This window comes from Lacerta agilis, chromosome 9, assembly GCF_009819535.1.
Source record: "Lacerta agilis isolate rLacAgi1 chromosome 9, rLacAgi1.pri, whole genome shotgun sequence".
In the NCBI taxonomy this organism is placed as follows: domain Eukaryota; kingdom Metazoa; phylum Chordata; class Lepidosauria; order Squamata; family Lacertidae; genus Lacerta; species Lacerta agilis.
This window is the reverse complement of record NC_046320.1, coordinates 19,599,189-19,621,983: the sequence shown is the minus strand read 5'-3', so window position 1 is coordinate 19,621,983 and position 22,795 is coordinate 19,599,189. Positions and strand designations below refer to the sequence as shown.

General features: G+C 40.5%; 1 protein-coding gene across 1 annotated transcript in view; it reads left to right on the top strand.

The window, feature by feature from the left end:
• Window positions 1-22,795, top strand: part of TUSC3 (tumor suppressor candidate 3) — a 130,414-nt gene that overhangs the window by 19,252 nt on the left and 88,367 nt on the right. The window contains exon 2 of the mRNA XM_033160105.1: window positions 21,528-21,697. Coding sequence (XP_033015996.1) covers window positions 21,528-21,697 — 170 coding nt within the window. The remainder of the gene's footprint in view (window positions 1-21,527; window positions 21,698-22,795) is intronic.

Sequence of the window (22,795 nt, the reverse complement as noted above, 5' to 3'; positions counted from 1 at the left end):
AAAGTGATGGCAGATGTGCCTCCCTGAGGAGGTTGTTCCATTGATTGTGCGGCTGTCACGGAGAAGGCCAAGTCCCCTGGACTCACTAACCTAATAACACTCACTGTGTGGATCAGAGGGCAGGACCTCCAGTGCTGATCTTGAAGTTTGGGCAGGTACATATAAATTCAGAAATTCTTTCAGACACTTTGCTCCCAGACTGTTTCTCATTCTGTTCTGGAAGGTGCCCTAACCCTCTAAAGTAGGTTTAAAGGAAGGCTGAAATGGGCAGAGAGGAATCAGCAAAATAAAAAAATGGGGGCTCCACTTTGCTCAAGGAAAAGCCCTTTCCACAGAGGCAAAGATACTATTGAATACAACCCACTGTGGAGATGGTGAATTTACCAGCGACCAGCAAAAGGGAAGGATGAGCAACATGTTGGCAGGGTGCCATTTGCAAAATAGCAGTAGAGTTCCTGGAGTAATGTGTCCCTTCTCTGATGAGTCCATCAGATTTCCTAAATATGGGGGGATGAGGAGGGCACATGTGCACAAGCACGACTATTTCTGAAGCTATCAGAATGCTAATGAATCCTCAGGAAGCTCTGAGCAATGGCAAGATGGTAGAGTGGGAAGAAAGAGCTGGGTTTATGTAAGAAACCTCTTCTCCTGATCTATATCTGGCCCTAACCTGCTGACAGCATCTATCCTATATATACCAACTGCTGCATGACTGCAGTGACAAATACCTTTATACATTGACATGGCTGACAGATGTGACCATTGCTGATGTTTTCATTAGCAGACTAAGGTTGCAATTAAATATGGAATTGGAAAGCTACATGGATTTGAACCCATTTCTTGAAATAACCATTTTTTGAACTAGAAGTGGCTTTATTGGGCATATTAGCATGTAGCAATAAAAGGGCTCGGCTATTCTGGAAACAGATGGTAATGGGATGTTTCTATCAGCTCATGTATTCAGTCTCTATAAATAGACTGAGTTGCTGGTGCAGCCTGATGAATGCTTCATTGTATTATGTTCCAAAGTTGATTCCTTCTTTAAAAGGTGATAATTTCCCCATGGTTGATTTCTTCTTATTTATTTATTTATTTATTTATTTAAAAAATAAGGTAAGCTGATTTTATTTATTTTGACATTTCCACTCTTTCACTACGGCATTCTGGCTAATTGTTTACGGGAGGAAGATGAGCTGGAAATAGTTTCATACCTTTCCCAGTCTCCCAAAGATGTACCTAGCTCCCTGCCTCTGTGTTCCACATCAGCATTGATTGTATGGATAAAAACAATTTTTAAGAGGGTGGTGGGTGGGACCCAAACCTTGCATGTAAGGCAAATGTACAAAGATATGTATGGGACAGCAATGGAATTAAATATGAGAAGGGGTGCTGGGGCAAATGTGCATTGTGGATCCAGAGAACTCATGAGTGGAGTTGCACTTGTGGAAAGCTCACAGAAGAGGATGAGGCAATTTAGCTGATTCCCCATTCATCCCTGAAAATATGCTTTGGGTGGTTGAATGGGAAGAGGCTGTAGGACAGAAACGCCTATGCCACTCCATATGTCATTTGACTCTGACTCCTATCAGCCTCAGCCAATGGTCAGGGATTGTGGAGGGCCACAGGTTCCTCATCCTTGCTGTAGGGGGAAGTGGTGAACATCACCTTCTATCCCTTTCCTTTAGATGAGTTGCTTTGCTGGGTTGCTGATCTTTTTTTTTCATGGAAGGACTAATCTGTTTCCAAGCAACTCTAAATTGTAAAACTGGACCATAATTCCAAAGGGCACACGTGTGATGATATTTTGCTCTCGGCAACTGCCCCCACAGAACTCCTGAACTAACATTTGAAATTTCCCTGAAAACCATCCAGTAGTGTTGGGAAAATGGGGTAGTATTCAACTAAGTTTTACTCAGACCCATTGAATTAGTCATATTCATTAATTTCAGCAGGTCTGTGAATAAAACTTGACAGAAGAGCTCAGAATATGTGGTGCATGTGCACTAAACAAAGTTTCTTTTTAGATATTTTGTGGATACCATTGTAACAACTAATGAGAACAAACTTCTTTTAGAAAACAAAAACAAAAACAAACTTACACTACACTTTGACAGGAACATAAAAATTGCCCTGCTTCATTGGAAGAATGATCCATCTAGTCTAAAATTGTTGCCAAAAACTTACTAAAAAGAATGACGCAGAATGATCATTGAAATGCATTGATTCCTTATGATTGGCTGTAAAAATGCACTGTGTTTCCAAATACCCATTAATATATCCCCAGAACATGATGGTGATGTCCATCTTTGTTTAATGTCCAAAAGGGGGAAATGTCAGGGTATATTCCCACATTGGCACTGAGTCCTGGTTTCTGTCAATATAGTTTCTATATTGATTGCTGTGTGTGTTTTTCTGTTAACGAAAGGGATTTTGATGGTGGCATAACAAAGAATAGTCAAACTGCCTGTTCCTGATGCTTGTAGATCTTTAATATTCCCCAAGAGCTGCTTCTAAATATTACTTAAAGCTTTATGACCTGGACTAATAATTTGGATGCTGCCCAGTAACTTCTAAACACTAATTGGAAGAAAGAAGTAATGTGACGAAGATAGCCTAGACTGTTTGTAAAGAAATTTAGAATGCAATTAGGACTGGATCTTTAATTGGTAGATTAATCATCTAAAGATTTAGATGATTAATTGGGGGGACAATTTTTATTAGTGAGAGCAGAATTGGCGAGACTGTATTTGAGGTTACTTTTGTTTTGGCCTGTTGCTGTAACAGGGATCAAAATAAGTGAATATTAAACATGGCATTTCCTTCTAATGAGTGTTAGCTTTTGTTCATTGCATTGCATTTATATTTCACTTAATCTCAAAGGCACTACTGTTGAGGTTATAGTGACACTCAGTTTTTTTTTTTTTTAAAAAAATCAATTAATCCAGTAAAAGGCACATGATTGAATAACTGCAAATTTAATTAGTAAACAGCCCAAAATATGATTGTATATAATCTGAATGAGTGTGCTTGGGAAAAATTTAATTAGAGCTATGGGGTGGAGAGAATGAAAACGGAAAAAGTTTTGAGCAAAGACTCTGCAGTCCGAAAGGCATTTCCAGTGCTTTAGCATTGTGTGGATGAACCTGAAAGAACCAGAGCAAAGTATTAGGCTTGTGTACTTTTTCCTTTCCTCCTCCATGGCCAAGATGAAGACTGAGCCATAGGTTCAATTTCTTTTAATGATTCTATGTTTAGTGTCACATTTGAATTAGGGGTTCTGGTTTAAAATAAGATCTAGTCAGTTTAAAAAAGAAAAGAAAGAAACAGATTTCCTTGTTTCAACATAATGCTAAGCTGAGATTTCTTTAATGTGAAACTAAACTTTGGCAAAGTCTTCCTCTCACCCATGGAGAAGAAGAAGAAAGGGAAGCACCACGTCTGATGCTTTGCTCAGGTTCATTCAACCTCATTAGTGTAGAGCAAAACTATGTTTTAAGGTTATGTGCAATCTGGGCCATTGTGAAGAGACCTCTATTTCAAATCTCTCTTGTTACCAACATAAAGATAATGATTCCAACCTACCTTACCTCACTGTGGATAGGATTTTTCAGAGTTGGTGTATGAAGCACTTTTGAACTTCTAGATGCGCTGCATGAAAGCTTCTTGTTATTGAATGGATCCCTTAGGCTTCTGGAGACTGCATTGGAAAACGAAAAACATGAGCTTGTGCTTTTTAAGATGGCAGGTTCTCAGCTTATATTTAGGTTTTGCCTTTCTGTCAAATCAAACCTACACAGAGGAGGGGAAATTGTTTGCTTAAAATGAACAGCTAATGCAGTGTGCTTTCATGCAGAACTCATGCTTACTTTGCTATTGGAGAGTAAATTATAAGTTTGTTAGCTGAAACAGCAATTTGTTTTTTAAAGCAATTAAAGTTCTGTACTGAACACGTTCCTCCCCGCTTCCCCCCCCCCAAAAAAAATTAAAGGGCCCCTTTTCTATGCAATATTATCTTGGGAAACATGGTTTTTCTTAAACTATGTGGTACTAAACCTCATTCTGTAGTGTGTTGTATTTTGTAACTTATATGTAAATTCTGAAATTGCAGAGTGCTGACAAAAGGATGGTTTACAACTGAAATGTGAGTTCCTAAGGTGTAATAGGAGTGTAGACCAACCTACCATTTTAACAAATAGTCAGTTCCATAGACTTCATTTATTAAAATACTTTTATAGTAACTTTGTTCCTTGAGTCTGATGGTAAAATAGACTTATTTATTTTATTGTCCCATATAACATTTGCTTGTTCTCCTGGGATGAGCAGCTAAATGCAAATGTGTAGCTTCTCCAATCCCTGTGTTACCTTGCCTGATTCCTTCTGCTACATCTTAAACATTATGCCTGATGCCTATGGTAGCTTTTAAAACCTGGAGTGGTAGCCTTTATGGCTTGATGATCCTGCTTCTTAATGAGGAAATGTAACATGAGGATATAGTATATATTTGCACATCTAGCTATAAATATATATGATAGGAACAAGGACAGGTAGACAGGTAGAAAAAGCACCCTAGGGTGTTGGATCGGATCCTATTTTTCAAACCTGCTTTTGAAAATGTGTATTTAGACCTCTCAAGTGTTAGGTAGAGGTTGGGCAGAGTTAGGCATGCAGGGTCTATATCTTTTTCCCTCCTCCTGCCCACCAATGGAGGCTGGTGCAAAATGGTGGCTCATGAACCTCTTGCAGATCTCCTGTTACCCAGTAAATCCCCATGTACCTTCTATCTATCTAGTTGTGTGGTTGAAGGAACTGTTTAGCATGGGTGGAAGCAGTTTGACAATGCCGAAAGTAGAAATATCAACGTGCTCGAATATATGGAGCTCATATGAGGGCTTTGGCATGCCTGGGTTTAATTTTGTGGTGGTCAGGATAAATTTCTAGCTTGGCAACAGACACACTTCATGTGTTCAAGGCAAATGATTTTCTTGAACTGTACCAATTTGGGCTATAGGTAGGATTTACTTATAATTGGAAAGTACACAAAGTACATAAGAAAAGCTCTTATGAATCAGACCTTGCCCATCTACTCCAGCATAGGGGCCAACCAGATGCCTATAGGAAACGCACAAGCCAAGGCATGGCAGTACTATTCCTTTCCTGCTTCCCAATTTGTAGCCAGTGATATCCTTATTTTCCATGTATTTGACTGATGCCCTTTTAGAACCATGTAAGTTGGGGACCATCTCCACATTCTTTGGTAGCAAATTCTATAGTTTAACTACCTAAGGCCACTAACAATGAAAAACTAAACTAAAGAACACTGCAACAATGCAGCAGTGTTTTTTTTAAGAAGCCAAACGAAACACATAATAATTGAGATTGCAGTAAAGGGGGGGGGGGGGGTTGCAGCCATCATGGAGAAACAATTTGAAAAGCAGTACTGTACCAGGAAATCACCCATTGGGAGAGGGAAGCTATATCTTCATGGCTTCTTTAGCAGGGCCTTCTGTTGCCTTGACCCTATCACAGAGAAAGCCCTGTTCCTAATGCCCATCTGTTGTGCTAGTACCCATCTGCTGTTGTAGGAAAACGCAGAGCAAGGTTTGAGTACAGTTTCTCAAGGTCTGGGCAGACTCGTATTGGTGGAGGTGATTCTTGATATATTCTTGTTTTAGGCTGTTTAGAAGTGCCCATCTCTCCAATTAAATTTCATTCATTCATTTTATTTATATGCCACATTCCCACAAAAAATAATGCTCAAAGCAGATTTCAGCAAAGAAAACAGGAAGACATTTCAAACAAACATTGCAAAAACAATTTCATAATACAGCAAAACAATAACATAGTAACAATCTTGTAATAACATAACAAAATGATAGCAAATATACAAAAATATACAAATAAACAAAAAATATACACATTTCAAGACTAAATAAAATAAGATTACTTAAACAACATGCAGCATCTAATAGCAAAAATAACAAGGGAGCTTCACAATTTTACCTTAGTCCTAGAAACAGACTCCCATGATATTGCTCAGTGACTCTCTCCTGTGGCCACTTTTAAGGCTTCCAAGAGCCAAGGGTGGAGTAGCTGGAAAACCCCCACCTATGATGTTGCTCAATGTACATAAAAGGTGCTAACACTTTTTAAAAGGAAGAGTGAATACTCAGGATCTCCTTAAGACATATTATTTCTCCCTTAATATTTCTCCATCAAGAGAGCCTGAATATGCCTCTTAGGCGTGGCAAATTAAAAATGCATTGGAAGGCCACAGAGATCCTAGATTTTAAAAAAGTGCAGGGAGACCAAACAAAGTAAATTAATCAAACCCCGATTTAAAGACATTACACTGACTTGTAAAATATTCACGTAACAGGTATATTCCATCTCCCCTTCTCCTGCTCAATGTATCTCTTTCTCTTTCCTTTCCTCTTTGCCCAGATACATCAATTTGCCAAGTACATGGCAACTATCCCTTTTCATAATGTGTTGTTCTCAATATAATGTTCTTCTCTTCCTCCTTCTTAATGTTCTTAAGTGTATTTTATGTTTATTTGCGTACAGTGAATTGTACCCCTGCGTTAACAGCCAGTTTAGTTTGTTCTCAAATTGTCCAGTGTGCAGAGAAGCCTATGTAGGATAGGGGAGACAGACTTGTATGGTGGTTCAAACTGCGGAACCTGTTTTAAAATCCAATCTGTCTCTTAAAAGTTGAACACTCCTTTTAAAAAAATGTCTGGAGAGCAAATTGTTCAGCTCCTACTTGGTTGGGGCCCTGCATTTAAAATGTATTGCATTTTGTTATCAAAGAGCCATGCAGGGAGAAAATGCCACGTCAGTGTAAAATTCTATTGTGGGTGTTTGCCTTGCGCAAGACAGATAATTCAATACATAGAATTGTGTTTATTTTGAATGTAATTCTTTCTAAAAATAGTGGGTTTTTTTTTAATGAATAAATGGTTCACCGGTGAAGATCAGCGTCCACAAGCAAAAACCTTATTCATTTAAAATGGAGACCCTCAACTTTTATGAAAGCCAGATTGGGTGGTTAAAAGATGGGGTTTGCTGTAGGTGCATCTGCAGTCAATATGCTCCATGTAAAACAGTTTTCTAGGGAATCTATTTTTATTTCCACACAGATTGTAGTCCTTTCCCTTTCCCCTTTCCACAACATAAAAATAATGCAAAATCTGTCCTGCTGATTAGTGGCAATGGTAGATCCAGTGTCTGAATGCTAACATTGGCAGTTGTTTCTTTAAAGTCTAATGTATTATACAATAAACACAACCATATCAGAGCATCTTCCTTTTCAGTGGTAACAAGCTGTTGAAAAGTAAAACTTACTACTTAATTTACAAAGAAATTATACTAATAAAAATGTAGAGGGCAGATGCGATTTTTAAAATGCATCATTCTTGCCCTAAAGCTTGGCTTTAAAAAATGGTTGGAATGAGAGCTGAATCATTCTTTGTAATTGTTGCAACACAGTCTCTGTGGTATTATGGAAAATATATATGCAAAAACCGAAACACTTGTCAGCAATTCTTCCAAATGCAGAGAAAAGTTAGGATGTTCTCTAATGCTTTCTCATCTCTGTTAGTTTAATAGACTCAGGGCTTCATTTAAAGCTTTTGGATCCCACTAGCCACTGTCTTGAGCTGCCTAACCTTTTACCTTGAGTTTGGAAGTAGAGGTCACTTCAAAACTAGTCAAGGGGAAAACAGCCTGGCAGTATTAGAAGCATAGAATCATAGAATTGTGAAGTTGGTGGGGACCACACAGATCATCTAGTCCAATTCCCTGCAATGCAGGAATCTTTTGCCCAATGTGGGGCTTGAAACCATGACCCAGAGATTAAGAGTCTCATGCTCCATAGCTTGAGCTATCATCGTTCTGTTATCTTCCTGTCCTAGCCTTAGCATTTCCTCCACTGTGCAAAAAAGTCTCTCAGGTGTTCACTTAAACTGCCACTTGATTTATCCTTGGGGCTATTCCAGGATACCTGCTTAGTCCACTGTGCATGAGTGTACCTGGTGGTGCATTTAATTGGGATTGAGCAAACTGAATGTGTTGTTAAACGTGGTGCATTTGAGGACAGCTCCTTTCAGAATTTTTCAGAATGCTAGCAACTTCTGGTGCCCACATGTAATGGTGATCTAATTTTTAGAAGCTCAATGGCATCAACCTTATTTGCTGCATTTAGGAAGGTCTTGTTTGGTGTGTACATCAGTCCTCAGTATTGTTGGCACATTGGCTTCTCATTAACAAAACAGCCAGCCCAGCCTTCCTTTCTTAGAACTGGAGACCCATCATTGAACGAGTCATGTGTAACTGCAGGGAATATCCATCACCCACAACTCACTCGCTCTGTGTGTGAGAAGATCTGGGACCCCTCTCATCACCTTCATAAGGAAACAATGACAAACTTGCTGTGTGAAATCCTGTATAGAGGACAAGGCCAGCAGAGAGGTGAGCAAGATGTTGGAAACATTATTGAACCTCACTGGGAAAGTACTATTTATCTGTCTTGTTTTTACTTAGGAGCATGTAGCATATCTCATGGACAAAATGATTTTTGATTTTGATTTTTTTTTAAAGAAGAGTCTCATGGCTTGTCAGTGGAACTGGTCAAGCTGTTAAGCTGTTCAGTCCTTTGATATTTTGTTAGTGGAAAAGAAAGTTAGGGGAGCTCTTTTGGCTATCTTTATACAGTGGACCCTCAGGTTACGTTACCTTTGGGTAATGTAACTTTCGGGTTGTGAACACGGCAAACCCGGACGGGTTTCGCTGCATGCACAGAAGGGCGCCTCCAGTTACGAAGATTTTGGAATACCACCAGGCCTTTGGAACGGATCCCATTCGTAACCAGAGGTACCACTGTACAGTAGAACCTCTACTTACGTCCCGTTCTACTTAGGCCCGTTCCAAGTCGCGACTGTGGCAAACCCAGAAGTAAACACCGGGTTTGCTGCGATTTGCGCATGCACAGAAACGGGCTGCCGCTTCTACCAGCGACCTATTTCGCCATGAGGAACGGGCCTCCAGAACGGATTGTGGTCGTGAGTAGAGGTTCCACTGTACTTCTAGGAGGAGAATTTTCTTATTTTCAGAAAATAATAAAAGCTGTGCTGGATCAGACCAAAGGCCCTTGTAGTTCTTACAGTGGCTAGCCAGACACCTCTGGGAAGCGAAGAAGGTCATGAGCTCAACAGTTCTCATGCCCCTTGTGATTCCCAGAAACTGGTATTCCAAGGAACTATCTCTGGCACATAGTACCACAAGCCTTCATGACTCATAGCCACTCATAGCATCATCTTCCATGACTTTGTCTAAATTCCTTTTGCAGCCATCCAAGTTGGTGGTCATTGCTACATCTTATATAATAATTTTCCATATCTTATAGAAAATATTTTTGAAATTTATAAATTGCCCTTTATTTAGAATGCTTTCAGGACAGTATATGAAAACAATTTAAATTACAAATACAGTGGTACCTCGGTTTTCGAATGTCTCCATTGAGAAACATTTGAGTTTACGAACACCCAGAAGTAAATGCTTCAGTTTTCGAACATGCCTCGGAAGTCAAACATGCCACACGGCTTCCGCTGAGTGCAAGATCCTGAGGCCTAGTTGTTGGCTGTTGACTTTTTGGTTTTCGAACATTTCAGAACTCGAACGGTCTTCTGGAACGGATTACGTTCAAAAACTGAGGTATCACGGTACATTTTGAAACAAACCACCATTAAAATTAAAATTAAATGAAACCATTGAACCATCTAAATACCATAATCTATGCCTCAAATGCTTGGTTTGCTTTGGAATGTTTACACGACCAGTAAAGACCAGTAATTTTCCCAATTCAAAGACTCACAATATTTTTTCTTCTTGCCATTCCATTCATCATATTACTTGGCACAAGTAGGCTGCCTCTTACATGTTACATTTTTAAGCTTTGTGATGGCCATTGCCAACAACCATTTTGGTGTGTTTGGCTCATACTGATTTTCTAGTTGCTGTTCTTTCCCCCTGTTTCCAGTACAGTGGAAAGCATTCTGGAATTCCAGTTCAGGTAGAATCAGAGGATTACTTTTTAAATTTACTGTCAGTTTTCTGTGTTGTCTATATAGCATTGCTGAAGTGATAGTCACAAATGATACTTATTAGAGGTAATTAGTAAAAGGAGGAGAGGAGTATGGAGATCCAGAACTATTTATAGAGCCTAGATGGGAAATGGAGTATGGAAAATTGCACATTTTTAATAATACACTGAAGCAACAGTTAAGAGACATCAGGTTGATGCCACAAAGACAGACATGCACAAACTAAGAAAAAATGAGTTTAATAAGAATAAATCAGGTTTTAAAAGCAGACATTCAGATTGTGAATTATAGTTGCATGTTGGAAAAGCACCAGCACTTAGGATTTCAACTTAGGGGCTAATAACCAATACCCATATATTTGTAACCTAAGCATTGTATTCTGGTGCATCAGATTCCCCTCACACCTTGCAGGTCATTGAGTTTTCCCCTAGTGCCCCCCCCCCCCGCTTCTTGGTTTGCAGAGATCTGGGATGGAAAGAAGAGACTCCCTTGTTCCAGCTCAGGGAATCTAAAAATGAGTGTACTATCTCATGTGATCTGGGGGCACATAAACAATTGTGGGTCTCAGGATTGTAGACTGTTTGAGAAAGTTCATGTAATCTATATGCTCTCAGAGGTATGAAGGATGAGTGGAGTGTAAGTGTGCTTAATAAATGAATGAGACCATGAAGAAGAACTAGCAAAGCATACAATAAAGAATAAAAAACTAAAAAAAATCCTTCCAGTAGCACCTTAGAGACTGGGATAGGATGGACCAGTGGTCTGGCTCTCTATGGCAGCTGCATTAACTGCCTGGAAGAGAAGAAGGAACTACATCGCTTGGTACATTACTTGGCAATTATGGCCTCTCTGGTATCCTCCTCTTCCACTTCTAGGTAGTATGTTGGTACCACGTTTCAGGGTCAGTTTTAGTATAGCATATGCAATGGCTTACATACAAGATATTGGTAAGCCTTATAGCAATCTGTTTACATGTATGCATATAATGAAAGAGAATTGATTCATACTGAAGACAATATCTCTTGTCAAACTGTGTTAATGTCACCTGAGCCAATGGTTTGGAACTCCGGCAGTTAAGTGCTCTAATGCATTTTACATTAGCAGTAGTTATGGGAAATCGTAATATCTTTATGCTCTGATTCGGTTAACTGTGTCCATTTCTTATGCTATAATTTTGTATGCACGTCTCATAAGTGATTTACAAACCAGAGACTCTGCTTCTGTACATAGAACAGGTTTGCACCTGGATCCCTTTGTGTAACATCACAGGAGACTTTAATACTAGACAATTCAGTAAAGATTCCAGTATCTTTTTTCAGTTTTGCAAATATTTACCTTTCAGAGTTGTATGATTTCTATCTCTCAAATTACTTTGTCTTCCTTTCTATTATGAACTGGTACATGGGCTTCCAAGACCTTTCTTTTCAGTGTCAATGACCAAATAGAATTTTTCTTGTTACACAACTTGCTTAGTTCACCCCCCAATACATTTCAGAAGACATGGTATCTGAACTTGGACTACTTGAAAATAGTGAATGTAACTATTTAGTTCATCTTTCACTTGTGTATGTCCTTTAGGTGTGAAGTGATTAATTTCCAGCTTTTCCAAGAAGTGTAACATGATCATACACATGAAGTTTGTTGCCTCTTTTTTTTTTTCATTACAGGAAGTGATGAAGGGAAATAGCTTGGGAAGTTTTATTTCTGCTAATGAATGGATAGATAGATAGATAAATAAATAAATATCATTAATGGCTAAATACGGGTTTCTTTAAAATAGAAAAGTACACCTGCAGGTTTGAAACTACCTAATCAGAAAGTAGTGGCACCTTTTTTCCTATAAAATGACATATGTAAGAGATGAATTTAAAGTTTCTTTTAGAGAAGGGCAGGCAGCTATGTGCCCCCACATTTGTACCCTTGATTATTAAGGTCGAAAGCCTTGAAAAGACTCTTCAAACATTTGAGCATGAAGCCAAAGGGTGGAAATTGTCTTCTTGGCTGCTATCCCATTCCACCTAAGGACAAAAAAACCCCATATACTTTTGCTTCGGAGAAGTTTATGGGGTAGCAGATAATGGAGGTACCTCTGCTTGCCTCAGATCTCTTTGCAACAGTTCAAGGATCTCACATAACAGAGCACTTCTGTTTGAATTGGCAACCCATATACCTAGTTTCCTTAAAAATAGGTTGCTTCTTAGTGGTGTTTAACTCTCTCTTTTTATAAGAACATAAGAAGAGTAATGCTGGATCAGAGCAAAAGTCCACCCAGTCCAGCATTCTCTTTCCTTCAGAGTGTTGGACTAAATGTATCTGGAAAGCTCACAAGCAGTGCATGAAAGTGATGACCGATTTCTGTGGTTGTGGTCTCTGGTATCCAGTATTCAAAGAGAGCTTCCCTCCCAGACTGTTACCGAAGCAAGCAATCTGTTGGTTCATCTTTGTACAATGGCTCACTGTCTCTGCAGCTAAGTTGTTGCATCATCTTGCTCTTTCTCTTCTTTGGGCACTGAGCACAACACCTTGCCCTTGCTGCATTAATGTTATCCTGGACTGAACAGCATGTACTCTCAATTTACTTTCTTTCTCAGTATTGGCTAACACACTTCCATAGTAAAATTGTTAATGGGTCATGCAGCAAAAATCTTGGATTAATGAGTTCGACTTGTTCATGGAGCAGGTTGCGAAGGTTGGTGGCCAATAAAATAAGGAGAACATTTTGACCTTGCTGGAGTAGATTGTGGTTAGTTACTTACTGAAGCAATTTGAGGTTTTTTTTTAAGAACAGTTTATAAAAACCACTGATGTAAAGTCCTTAAAACATGCTGCTCTTCGTTTCTTGTGGTGGAAGATCTGTAGGGTAGTTCTGTAAATGGTTTTACAACTGAAATCATTTCCTTTTAATAAAGTCAGTTGCAGCTAGGATTGTAGCTAAAATGAGAGACAAAACTAAAAACTAAAACTAAAAATATTTTTAAAATAATAATAATAATAATAATAATAATAATAAAACTGAATATACCACCCCAGCCCAAAACAATAGCACAATGAAGACTGTGCATACTCAGTTGCCACAGAATAAACAGTAGCAATTGGAAATGTAAAATGTAATGGGAAGTAGGAGGAGAGAAATGAATAACTATCTGGTGCCCTAAAGAAGAACACTTGCATATTATTAATGTTACTCGTTAATAAGAGTGCAAAGAGTGCTTTCTGAGTACAAAGCACTTAAAATGCCTTCTCTGAGGAACTATACTATTTCAAAAATCAAGATGCTTTAATTGGAGCATTTGGTGTTAAAAGAGTCTGTGATTTGAGCAAGGGAACGTCGAAGATCTCATGTTCAGTGCTCAGCAGATCTAGTTAAAAAGGGTCCCAGGTAGCAAGCCTGGGAAAGCTCTTGGAGAACTTCCATCCTTCAGAATGGGCACTACTGGACTAGTTGAAACAATGGCAGTTGAGCCAAAGTCAAAACAAAATAAAAATTTCTTTCCAGTAGCACCTTAGAGACCAACTAAGTTTGTTCTTGGTATGAGCTTTCGTGTGCATGCACACTTCTTCAGATACAATACAATAACAGAAAGCATACAATAGAAGTGTGCATGCACACAAAAGCTCATACCAAGAACAAACTTAGTTGGTCTCTAAGGTGCTACTGTTTTGACTATGGCAGACCAACACGGCTACCCACCTGTAAGTTGAGCCAAAGGCAGCTTCACATGCTAAACAACATACAGAGCCAGTTAAACTGGGGTCATATCATGACAAAAGCAAAGTGTATGCACCATGGTTCTGTCATATCAACTTCAGCTCTTGCCTGCTTCCAACATAAGCATTTGAAATGACTGGCTGGTACTAATTAACTTTGCAGAGCCAGAAAAGAAATTCTAAGATGGGTTGCACTAACTGGCACAATGTCGCAAGCTGTTAATATTGTCCTATTATTGCAGGGATGTAACTTGTAGATAGGTATTCCTGCAAAGGCGTGGAGCCCAAAACCTGTTACTGTTTTTGCAGCAATTGGTAGCCAGCCATTAATCTAGAAAGTTCTGTATGCAAATACTGATGTAGTCACTCTTCAGATGGCATTTTTAAAATAAAGTCCTGGTAAGTAGCCATCTGGCTGACGAGCCTATTTTGACGACATATTTTATGGTATACTTAAATGCTTGGATTCCATAGTTTTATTGATCTTCTAAACCATATGTTCAGATGCTTTAGACAAATTAATATTTTGATGACAATTCTTAATGTACCTTTTCACCTTGTGTTGGTAATTGATTTTTTTTTTTTTTTTGGAAGGGGGGTTGCTCCAGATTTACAGTAAGGCCAAAACATCACAGGCATGGTCAAAAGAAAAAGTACTTTTCAAATTGTTACAGGTGTTAAATCGCAAAGCCAGTGAGGTGCTATCTGTTAATATCATCTTCAGTGTGACACAGTGAGAATCAGTTGTTCCTGGCTGTTGTTGTTACAGATTTCATTTACCATTTAGGAAAGCATGTGGTTTTTGCATATTCATTTATCTGCTGTGTATCCTTCTGCTAGATTTTCCAGGTCTCTCCTTAAGTTAAACAAAAAAACTAGTGTGTATTTTGCCTGCATATTTTTTTAGAACCATTCTCACATCCTGGTGTAACTATTTTTGATGAACGACTTGGATAAAGACATTGAGGGGAAGATCATCAAATTTGTGGATGTCACTGGACTGGGAGAGGTAGCTAATGCTGCAGATGATAGAATCAGGATTCATTGTGACTTTAACTGACTGGAGAACTGGGTCCACACTAACAAAATGAATTTCATTAGAGACAGGTGTCAGGCAGGAAGAACCAGCAGCACAAATATGAGATGAGGGGTACTTCGCTTGTTTGTAGTACATGTGAAAAGGATCTAGGGTTCTTAGACGTCCATAGGCTTCACAGGAGCTTCAGCAGTAGGGTGCAGCAGGAGAAAAAAGCTAATTCTATTCTAGGTTGCATCAGCAGAAGTACAGTGCCCTGATCAAGAGAAGTAATACTACAGCTCTATTCTGCCTTGATCAGACTCAAGCACTTTGTCCAGTTCCAGGTGCCACAATTTAAGAAGGATATTAACAAGCTGGAACATGTGCAGAGGAGTTGACCAAGATGATCAAGCGTCTGGAAATCAACCCTTATGAAGAACAGTTGTGAGAATTGGATATGTTTTGTCTGGTAAAGAGGAGACTGAGAGGAGATATGATCAGTGGCGAAGCTGCATGTTCCGCTACTGGGGGCGGAGAGCAGGTGGGGATGTGGCTGGTGCCCCCGGGGGCGTGACGTGCATCCCAGGGGCATGGTATGCCACCTGCAAGGGCGTGGCGTGCGTTCTGGGAGCGTGGCGCGCCTTCTGTGGGGGTGTGGCACACGGGGGTGTGCAGTGCGTGTCCGGGCCCCCTGCTGCGATGGCACCCTACCGGAATAGTGGTGATGGCGGTCCACTCCCTCCGCACTCCTGTTCCTCCGCCAGTGGTTATGATAGCCATCTTCAAATATCTAAAATGCTATCACATGGAAGGTGGAGCAAGCTTGTTTTCTCCTGCTACACTTGGCTGCACTGGTGGTCAAGGCACTTGGGTACACTTGAAATGACAGTCAAGCAAAGCATCTTGGTAACACCAGGGTAACAGCGCTTAGTCTTGGTCTGGCTTCCTTTGGAAGAATTTTACTAGCATCTTATGGCCTTTTGTGTAATATTTTAGTTGATCTATAAATGTAAAGGTTGAGAGTATGTGGAGACATAGTGTTACACTCCAGCAAACAGCTAAAGCAAGGACCCTGTTTCAGATCTCCAGAGAAAAGCACCCCACCCCACACTGGTACTTTTTCAGAGCCCAGCTCTCTGCTTCATTTTCTGTTTGTCTCCTGAAAAATGCTTCTATTAGTTACCACTCAGTTAGGTTTTTTTGTTCTCCCTGGCTACAGTGGGGAACAAGAGTGAGTCATCTTTTCTCAACCATCTCCTAGCCATCTTGGGTTATGTACCTATTTACCTGTTGTTTCCCAAACAAAGGATGTACCCAGCCTCATTGACAAGGGACTATTAAGTCACCAGGAGTACTCCTGGCTCCCTTAATCCTCTTCAGTCTAAACTTCAAGTTGCACATAGTACCACATTTACTGAGACAAGGAAATTGGTGCCCCAGACCCATAAAGTACTTACAACATTGCTTTTGGGGGGTGTTTTTCTTCTTTGACTTAAATTCTGAGTCTCTGAGTCAAACCAAGGGTATGGTTTGAAGGCTGCGTCTCTGGATCAGCTTTTGTTTGAAAAATGATTCGGGAGATACCACCTGCATTTTTTATTTATTAAATTTATTTTCTGGCCTTCCTCCCCAAGCAGCCATCAAAAAGTTATAATAGTATAATTTAAAATCAATTCAAAACATACTTAAAATACCCAGAAACTATGAAAAGCCATCTAAAAAAATTTCAAGTACGTTTAGAACAGCTTAAAATGTATAAAAGCAAACACATACCCTGTCTATTCTATTATATGCTTTTAATTCTATCTTTAACAAATGCTTTCCACCAATTTTCTCAGAAAAGCCATTAAACTAGCCAGTCTGTAATTTCACAGTTCCTCCCTGGATCCCTTTCCAGTCCTTTTGAAGTAGATCATAGTGACTAGTTAACATTTTTGTTAGATGATCCGGAGTTCCACATTTGAATTTTTTTCAGAACTCTCGGGTAGAAGCCACCTATACCCAGTGACTTCTCAGTCTTTAATTTGTTGATAAGGCTTAGAACAGGGGTCAGCAAACTTTTTCAGCAGGGGGCTGGTCCACTGTCCCATAGACTTTGTGGCGGGGCCGGACTATATTTTGGAAAAAAAAAATGAACGAATTCCTATGCCCCCAAAATAACCCAGAGATGCATTTTAAATAAAAGGACACATTCTACTCATGTAAAAACACGCTGATTCCCAGACCGTCCGCAGGCCGCATCCGGCCCCCAGGCCTTAGTTTGGGGACCCCTGGCTTAGAACATCAACTCGTCACTACTATTGGCCTCAGACTCCCTTCCGGGAAAAGTTAGTACAGGCACAGGGATTTGCCTTGTATCTTCTGCTGTAAAGATAGATGCAAAGAATTGATGCAGCTTCTCTACAATCTCCTTTTCCTCCTTTGGCACACATTTGACTCTCTTGTCATCCAAAGGTCCTACTATCTCCCAAGCTGGTCTCCTGCTGCCAATGTCTTTACACAATCTTTTGTTTGTCTTTGTGGGTGGGGTTTTCCCCCCTTCCAATGTGCTCCTCAAATTATTTTTTTTTAGAATCCTTATTGCCAGCTTGCATTTCTTTTGCCAGAATTTGTGTTTCGTTTTGCTCCGTTCATTTGAACAAGACTTCCATTTTCTGAAGGAAGCCTTGTAACCTCTAATAGTTTCTTGACTGCTCATTAACCACATTGACATCATCTTGGCCCCGCTGGTACTTTTTCTGACCTGCAGTATAGATTCTAGTTGAGCTTCTTTTATTGTGATTTTGAATAACCCCCAACTGTTCTTGGGAGATTTGACCCTCTTTGCTTTGCCTTTTAATTTTCCTTTTCACCAGATCCATCATTTTATAGACTTTTTTTCTTTTGAAGTCCAATGTGCCTGTGTTGGACCACTGTCCAGCAAACCATGTAGGTGAGACCTGACATTTGCAACCTTTGTACGATGCAGGCAAGTCGCCATGCATTCAGCATACCCATCACAAACCTAACTATATCTCTAATGAACAAGTCATCCACTACTGGGAGATCCCCACTCCTTGGAGAAGTATCCTTGATGTGAGGGGATAGTTGTTTGCCTCCCAAGAAATGGGTTCCTTCTACAGCACTGTTTCCCTCTGGTCCTGCTAGCTAGGGATGATGGGAGTTGTAGTCTAAAAGCAACTGGAGACCCAAGTTTGGGAAACCCTGTCCTACAGTACCATTTTCCTGTTCCTCAGAGTTATACTCTCCTTCCCCAAGGCCCTCACTCCCTTTGACAGCAGAGGAACTGGCACCCTGGGAATAGGTTACTACTGTCTCATTTATCAAGGCTTCATTCACCAATCCCTCTAACTTTCCCACCTTCTCCTTGGCCTCAAGGGGACAGAGTTTTCCTTGAGGGTCAGGAGCTTATTGTACTGAGCACACAGCCACATCCTCTGTCCAGGAGGCAGAGAGTCATTTGTGGGATATTGTGCACAATACAGAGCTCCCACCCCCTGCTGGTATTCTACCTGCATCCTTGTTGGTTTTGTTGAGGTTCTTTGCTTTGGAGCTTGGAATTGGTTGGCAAAAAAAGTGGGCAATGGAGAGTCGTCTGCACTAGGCTCCCAGCCCTGCTGCCAAACTTTGTCCTAGGCACTTCCCTCTTCCTCATAGAATAGGCTCCTTTGCTTAGAGTGCTCTCTCTAGCCTGGAGTACTTTGTATTCAAAAGCAAAAAGCTTCCAGAAACGGGCTGTTTTGGTATCATCTGTGCATTGTCTCCCAACCTTACAGCAGAGAGAGGCAGAGTGTGTGCAGTCACTATGTAATCCGACAGTGTTCTTTTCCCTGGTTCACAAGTGTAATCCACTGGCAGATAGGAGCCTTGTCTGCTTAATAGAGGGCAATACTGATATCATTTCAATTTGGAGGATTGGTTGTGGTCCGGGCGGGGGGCATTTCAGTTGAATTACTGAAGTGAAACAAAAGGAGAGTGATGAAATGATTAGGAGAAGGGGCTTAGTTGTGGCAGAGTGTTCTTTATATTTTATTTTTTAATTATTATTATTATTATTTTAAAAACAGACCCTTTTGAAACTGCTGTCTGCTCACCGCCAGCTGTTCTTCCTTCCCATGGTCAGTCTAGGAAGGAAGAATGGAGGTAGTGCCTCTAATAGGTGTTTTAAAATTAGGGGGAGGGGGAGAAGGAAAAGTGCAAGGAAAAAACCATAAGGACTCCCTGATGCAATTGCAGGCCACCCACTCCTGAAATATCTACCTTCAATTTGTCACCTGTGAATGGCAGAGGTCAATTGTTCCTCGCTCTGGATGGGAGAAAGATTGGGTAATGTGCCTTGTGTGTTACTATCAAACTCATCTTCTGCCTTCAGAAAATCTCTTCCTCTCAGCCTCTTACTAAAACTTAATTGTGAATCTAAGTTTTTAGAAAAAAAATGGTGGTGCTATTATGTGGCTGTTACTGAAATTAGAATAATTCCCTATAAGAGTGTACTCAGGTGGCTGAGTGCGGATCAGTTTGGAAGTGAAGCTTGTTCATCCAAAATTAGGGTAGTGGATTCTACATATTTGGTGGACATTGTAGGTATGCAAAAGGGCATATGTTTGTGAATTAAAAGAAAATAACTTTAACATTATTTAAAAAAAATAAAACTCCCAAAACTGAATGGAAGGGACCTGTGAGCTTACAGATTGTTTATGGCAGTTAAGCATATAGTGAGAAAGAGTTTAGTGAAATCAGAAGTCATGCAAACTGTGTAGCAATCAAATACTGTGAGGCACAGTGTTAATATGTGAGTTGAAAACACACACACACAGGAAAATGGAAAGGGAATTAACCAGCTTAAGCTCCTAAAAACTTGTAGTAAGTATCCTCGAAGCAGAGAATTTGAGTTGGGGGAATGCCTTTTCTTCTCCAGAACTGCATTCTCTCAGCCCATCATATAGTTATTAGAATAGTCAAGTTTAGGGTCAGTAGCCCTCCAGTGCAGGAGGGGAAGGCCTGCAGCAGTTTGGTAAGGAAAAAATACATTTGACCCTTTTCCTGCTCCTGAAGCTATCTCCCCACTCCCCATTCACCCACAAGAAGCCTATACCAGTGCTGCAAGACTTGGGTTCATGGCTATCTGAAGCCATAGAGAGAAGGACTGGTGGTAAGCAATAGCCTATCTAGTTTTGATAAGTGGTGGTAAGGATCTAACATACCGTAATGCTTCTACTCAGCAATTTCAATTATTATTGGATGGCTGAAGGGATAAATTCCTTAGTCCATAGAGCTGACTGAAATTTGTGGAATGTTCTTTTGTTAATTACTACGTTAAGATCACAAGGCGATGATTTTTAAAGTGACGGAAGGTCATTATTGCATATCTGCTGTGACATTTTACATGCACAATTTTCCCTTTATAATTTGATAGTTGCCAATCATGATTTGTGGTCTTGGTCCACAGTTCCAGTTCCGAAGCTTGTCTCTCGTCCCCATTGCCTACGAAGGGTTCCAGAGGCTGAGCACGCAAAGTAGTGGGTAGTAGTTGGGCAGATGGTGAAGCAGCTCAGTCTGCTCCCAAGGGACAAGTTATGCATATTGTGGAGCTAGGCCAGAGTTGTCAGCTTTCCAGGCCCCATGGAACCCTATTGGTTCTTTCAGTCACCTGATTCCTCCTGGGATGTAATCCGCCACATCTCTGTCTACCCATCTGCAGTAGTGCCACTGCAGAGCTGTTAAAATTAGGCCAGCAATTCCTGCTGCTTGCAGGGAATAAGATGCCTAGGCCCTACTGCCAGAGCCCCAGCTGCCTTATATCTAGTTTCGTCCTTGTGTATTTAATGAGATTTATTTACTGCATTCAAGTTGTGCCAGTAACCAGTGAATGTTTGTTGGGAAAGTCATGTGATACTTGACTGAAAGAGGGCAGAGTCTGACACTGGTTGTGTAGTGGGGCCTCATGTCCACCTGATTTTTCCTGTATTTGCATGTTGCCAAATTGGCACTGTGCGCACAACATTCAAAATTTGCCAGGCACATTTTGCACATCGTTGTTGGTCACTTGTGACCAAGTGAAGATGCCCAGGTGCTAGGATGGCACCTGTTATTTCCAACATCTGAAGGTGCATGCCTGGGGATCCTTGGGTCTTGCCTGTTTTCACACACTAACAACACATCCTGTAAAATGCTGTCTGTGATATTTTATCTGCACAATCAGAACGGATTTTAGGAAACAAAAGGTTGTATTAAAAATATGACTTTTGAGCCATCTATCCCCAAAATGGCAACTAGACATTCCAATTTGGTGACTGTAACCCTGACTTAAGGAACCATTTGGTGCCTAGCTATCTGAGTTTCTAATAGTGTATATGTACCATTTCCGTAGCACATAAAGCAACCCTTAAGATACTATTTTTATTTTTATGCATATTTGGGAGCCTTTTAATACACATTTTTGTGAATGGAAGCCTCTGTGTGCCTGAAAAGATTACTTGCTCAGAAAAGCTTTCTAGGCCTATGTTACTACAATACCCTTTTCCAACCCTGGCATTTCCACAACAGTATTCCAGCAGCTTGCCAGTAAGATCTATAAGACAAGAAAGTTTCTATTAACTTGATAGTCCATTAAACAGAGACTATCTGAACTGGGGCTACCTCCTGGGATATGCTGTGTTTTAAAATGCAGCACCGACCGTTCTGCTTGTTCTTGATTTCAGAACCTTTTAGCTGAGAAGGTGGAACAGCTTATGGAATGGAGTTCAAGGCGCTCAGTCATCCGCATGAATGGAGACAAATTCAGAAGATTTGTGAAGGCCCCGCCTCGCAATTATTCGGTGATTGTAATGTTTACAGCTCTCCAGCCACAGAGGCAGTGTTCTGTTTGCAGGTACGTTTATACCCTTGGAAGGAGAACTTTCTGGTCTTCTTCTCTTTTGATCATCTGCCTTCAGTCTTTGTTTTCACATTTATCAGTTATGTAGTCAACTCACATGTTTGTGTTTATCTGTGAGATACAAGTTGAATGTTAATTCATTAGTTTCTATATTCAAAGGATATTTTATGCTCCATTTACAAATTGCAACAGTTGGGTGCTCTTTAATTTCAGGTTCTTTGGGTTACATACATATGTGTGCATGCGCACACACACACTTTAAAAAGGCACTCATTATTTCACAAGTTGACTGACTGGTTTCTTCAAAGATCTTTGCCACAACTTAATACAATTTCAGGGCTTTTCGTAACATTCTGCAGCCTTCCTTCTATTGTTTGCACTCGGTGATTGCTGTGGAAAACGTTGCTCAAGTCTATTTAACAAGATGCTCCTTAAAAGTTGCAAATTTTAATCTGCAGTAGTGTAGACTGGATCTTGTTGTTTTGTGCAGTTAACCAAGGCTATTGACTGTTTGGCTGCGAAGCGCCCTCTCCGATTGCATGGAGCCCAGACAGTCCCGTGGTTTTCCCCGGATCTCAGGGCAATGAAACAACCGCTGAGACGCCTAGAGCGCTGGTGGCAGATAACTGATTCTGAATCTGCTTGGACACGAGTTAGAGCTCAATGTCAAGCCTACCAAGTGGCAGTAGCAACGGCGAAGAAGACTTTATTCACTGCCTCTATTGCACCTGAAAAAAAAACAGCGACAGGAGACTTTTCAGGTGGTTCGCAATTTAGCGGAACCACCTGCTTCATCAGGGCCCAGTATGGGCCACATGATCTCCTGCAATGATTTTGCAAAGTTTTTTTGCAGATAAAGTCGCTCATATTCGGGAAGAGGTAGACTCCACCGTGGGAGCAGGGCTGGGGCGGGAGAGTGCTAGAGTCCTGTCTAGTCCAGTTGTGTGGGATCAATTCCAATCTGTTACCTCCGAGGATGTGGACAGGCTGCTTAGACGAGCAAAACAAACCACCTGTTTCCTTGATCCTTGCCCACCCTGGCTTATAAAAGCTAGCTGGGAAGGGCTGGGCAATGGGCTTTGCGGGGTGGTG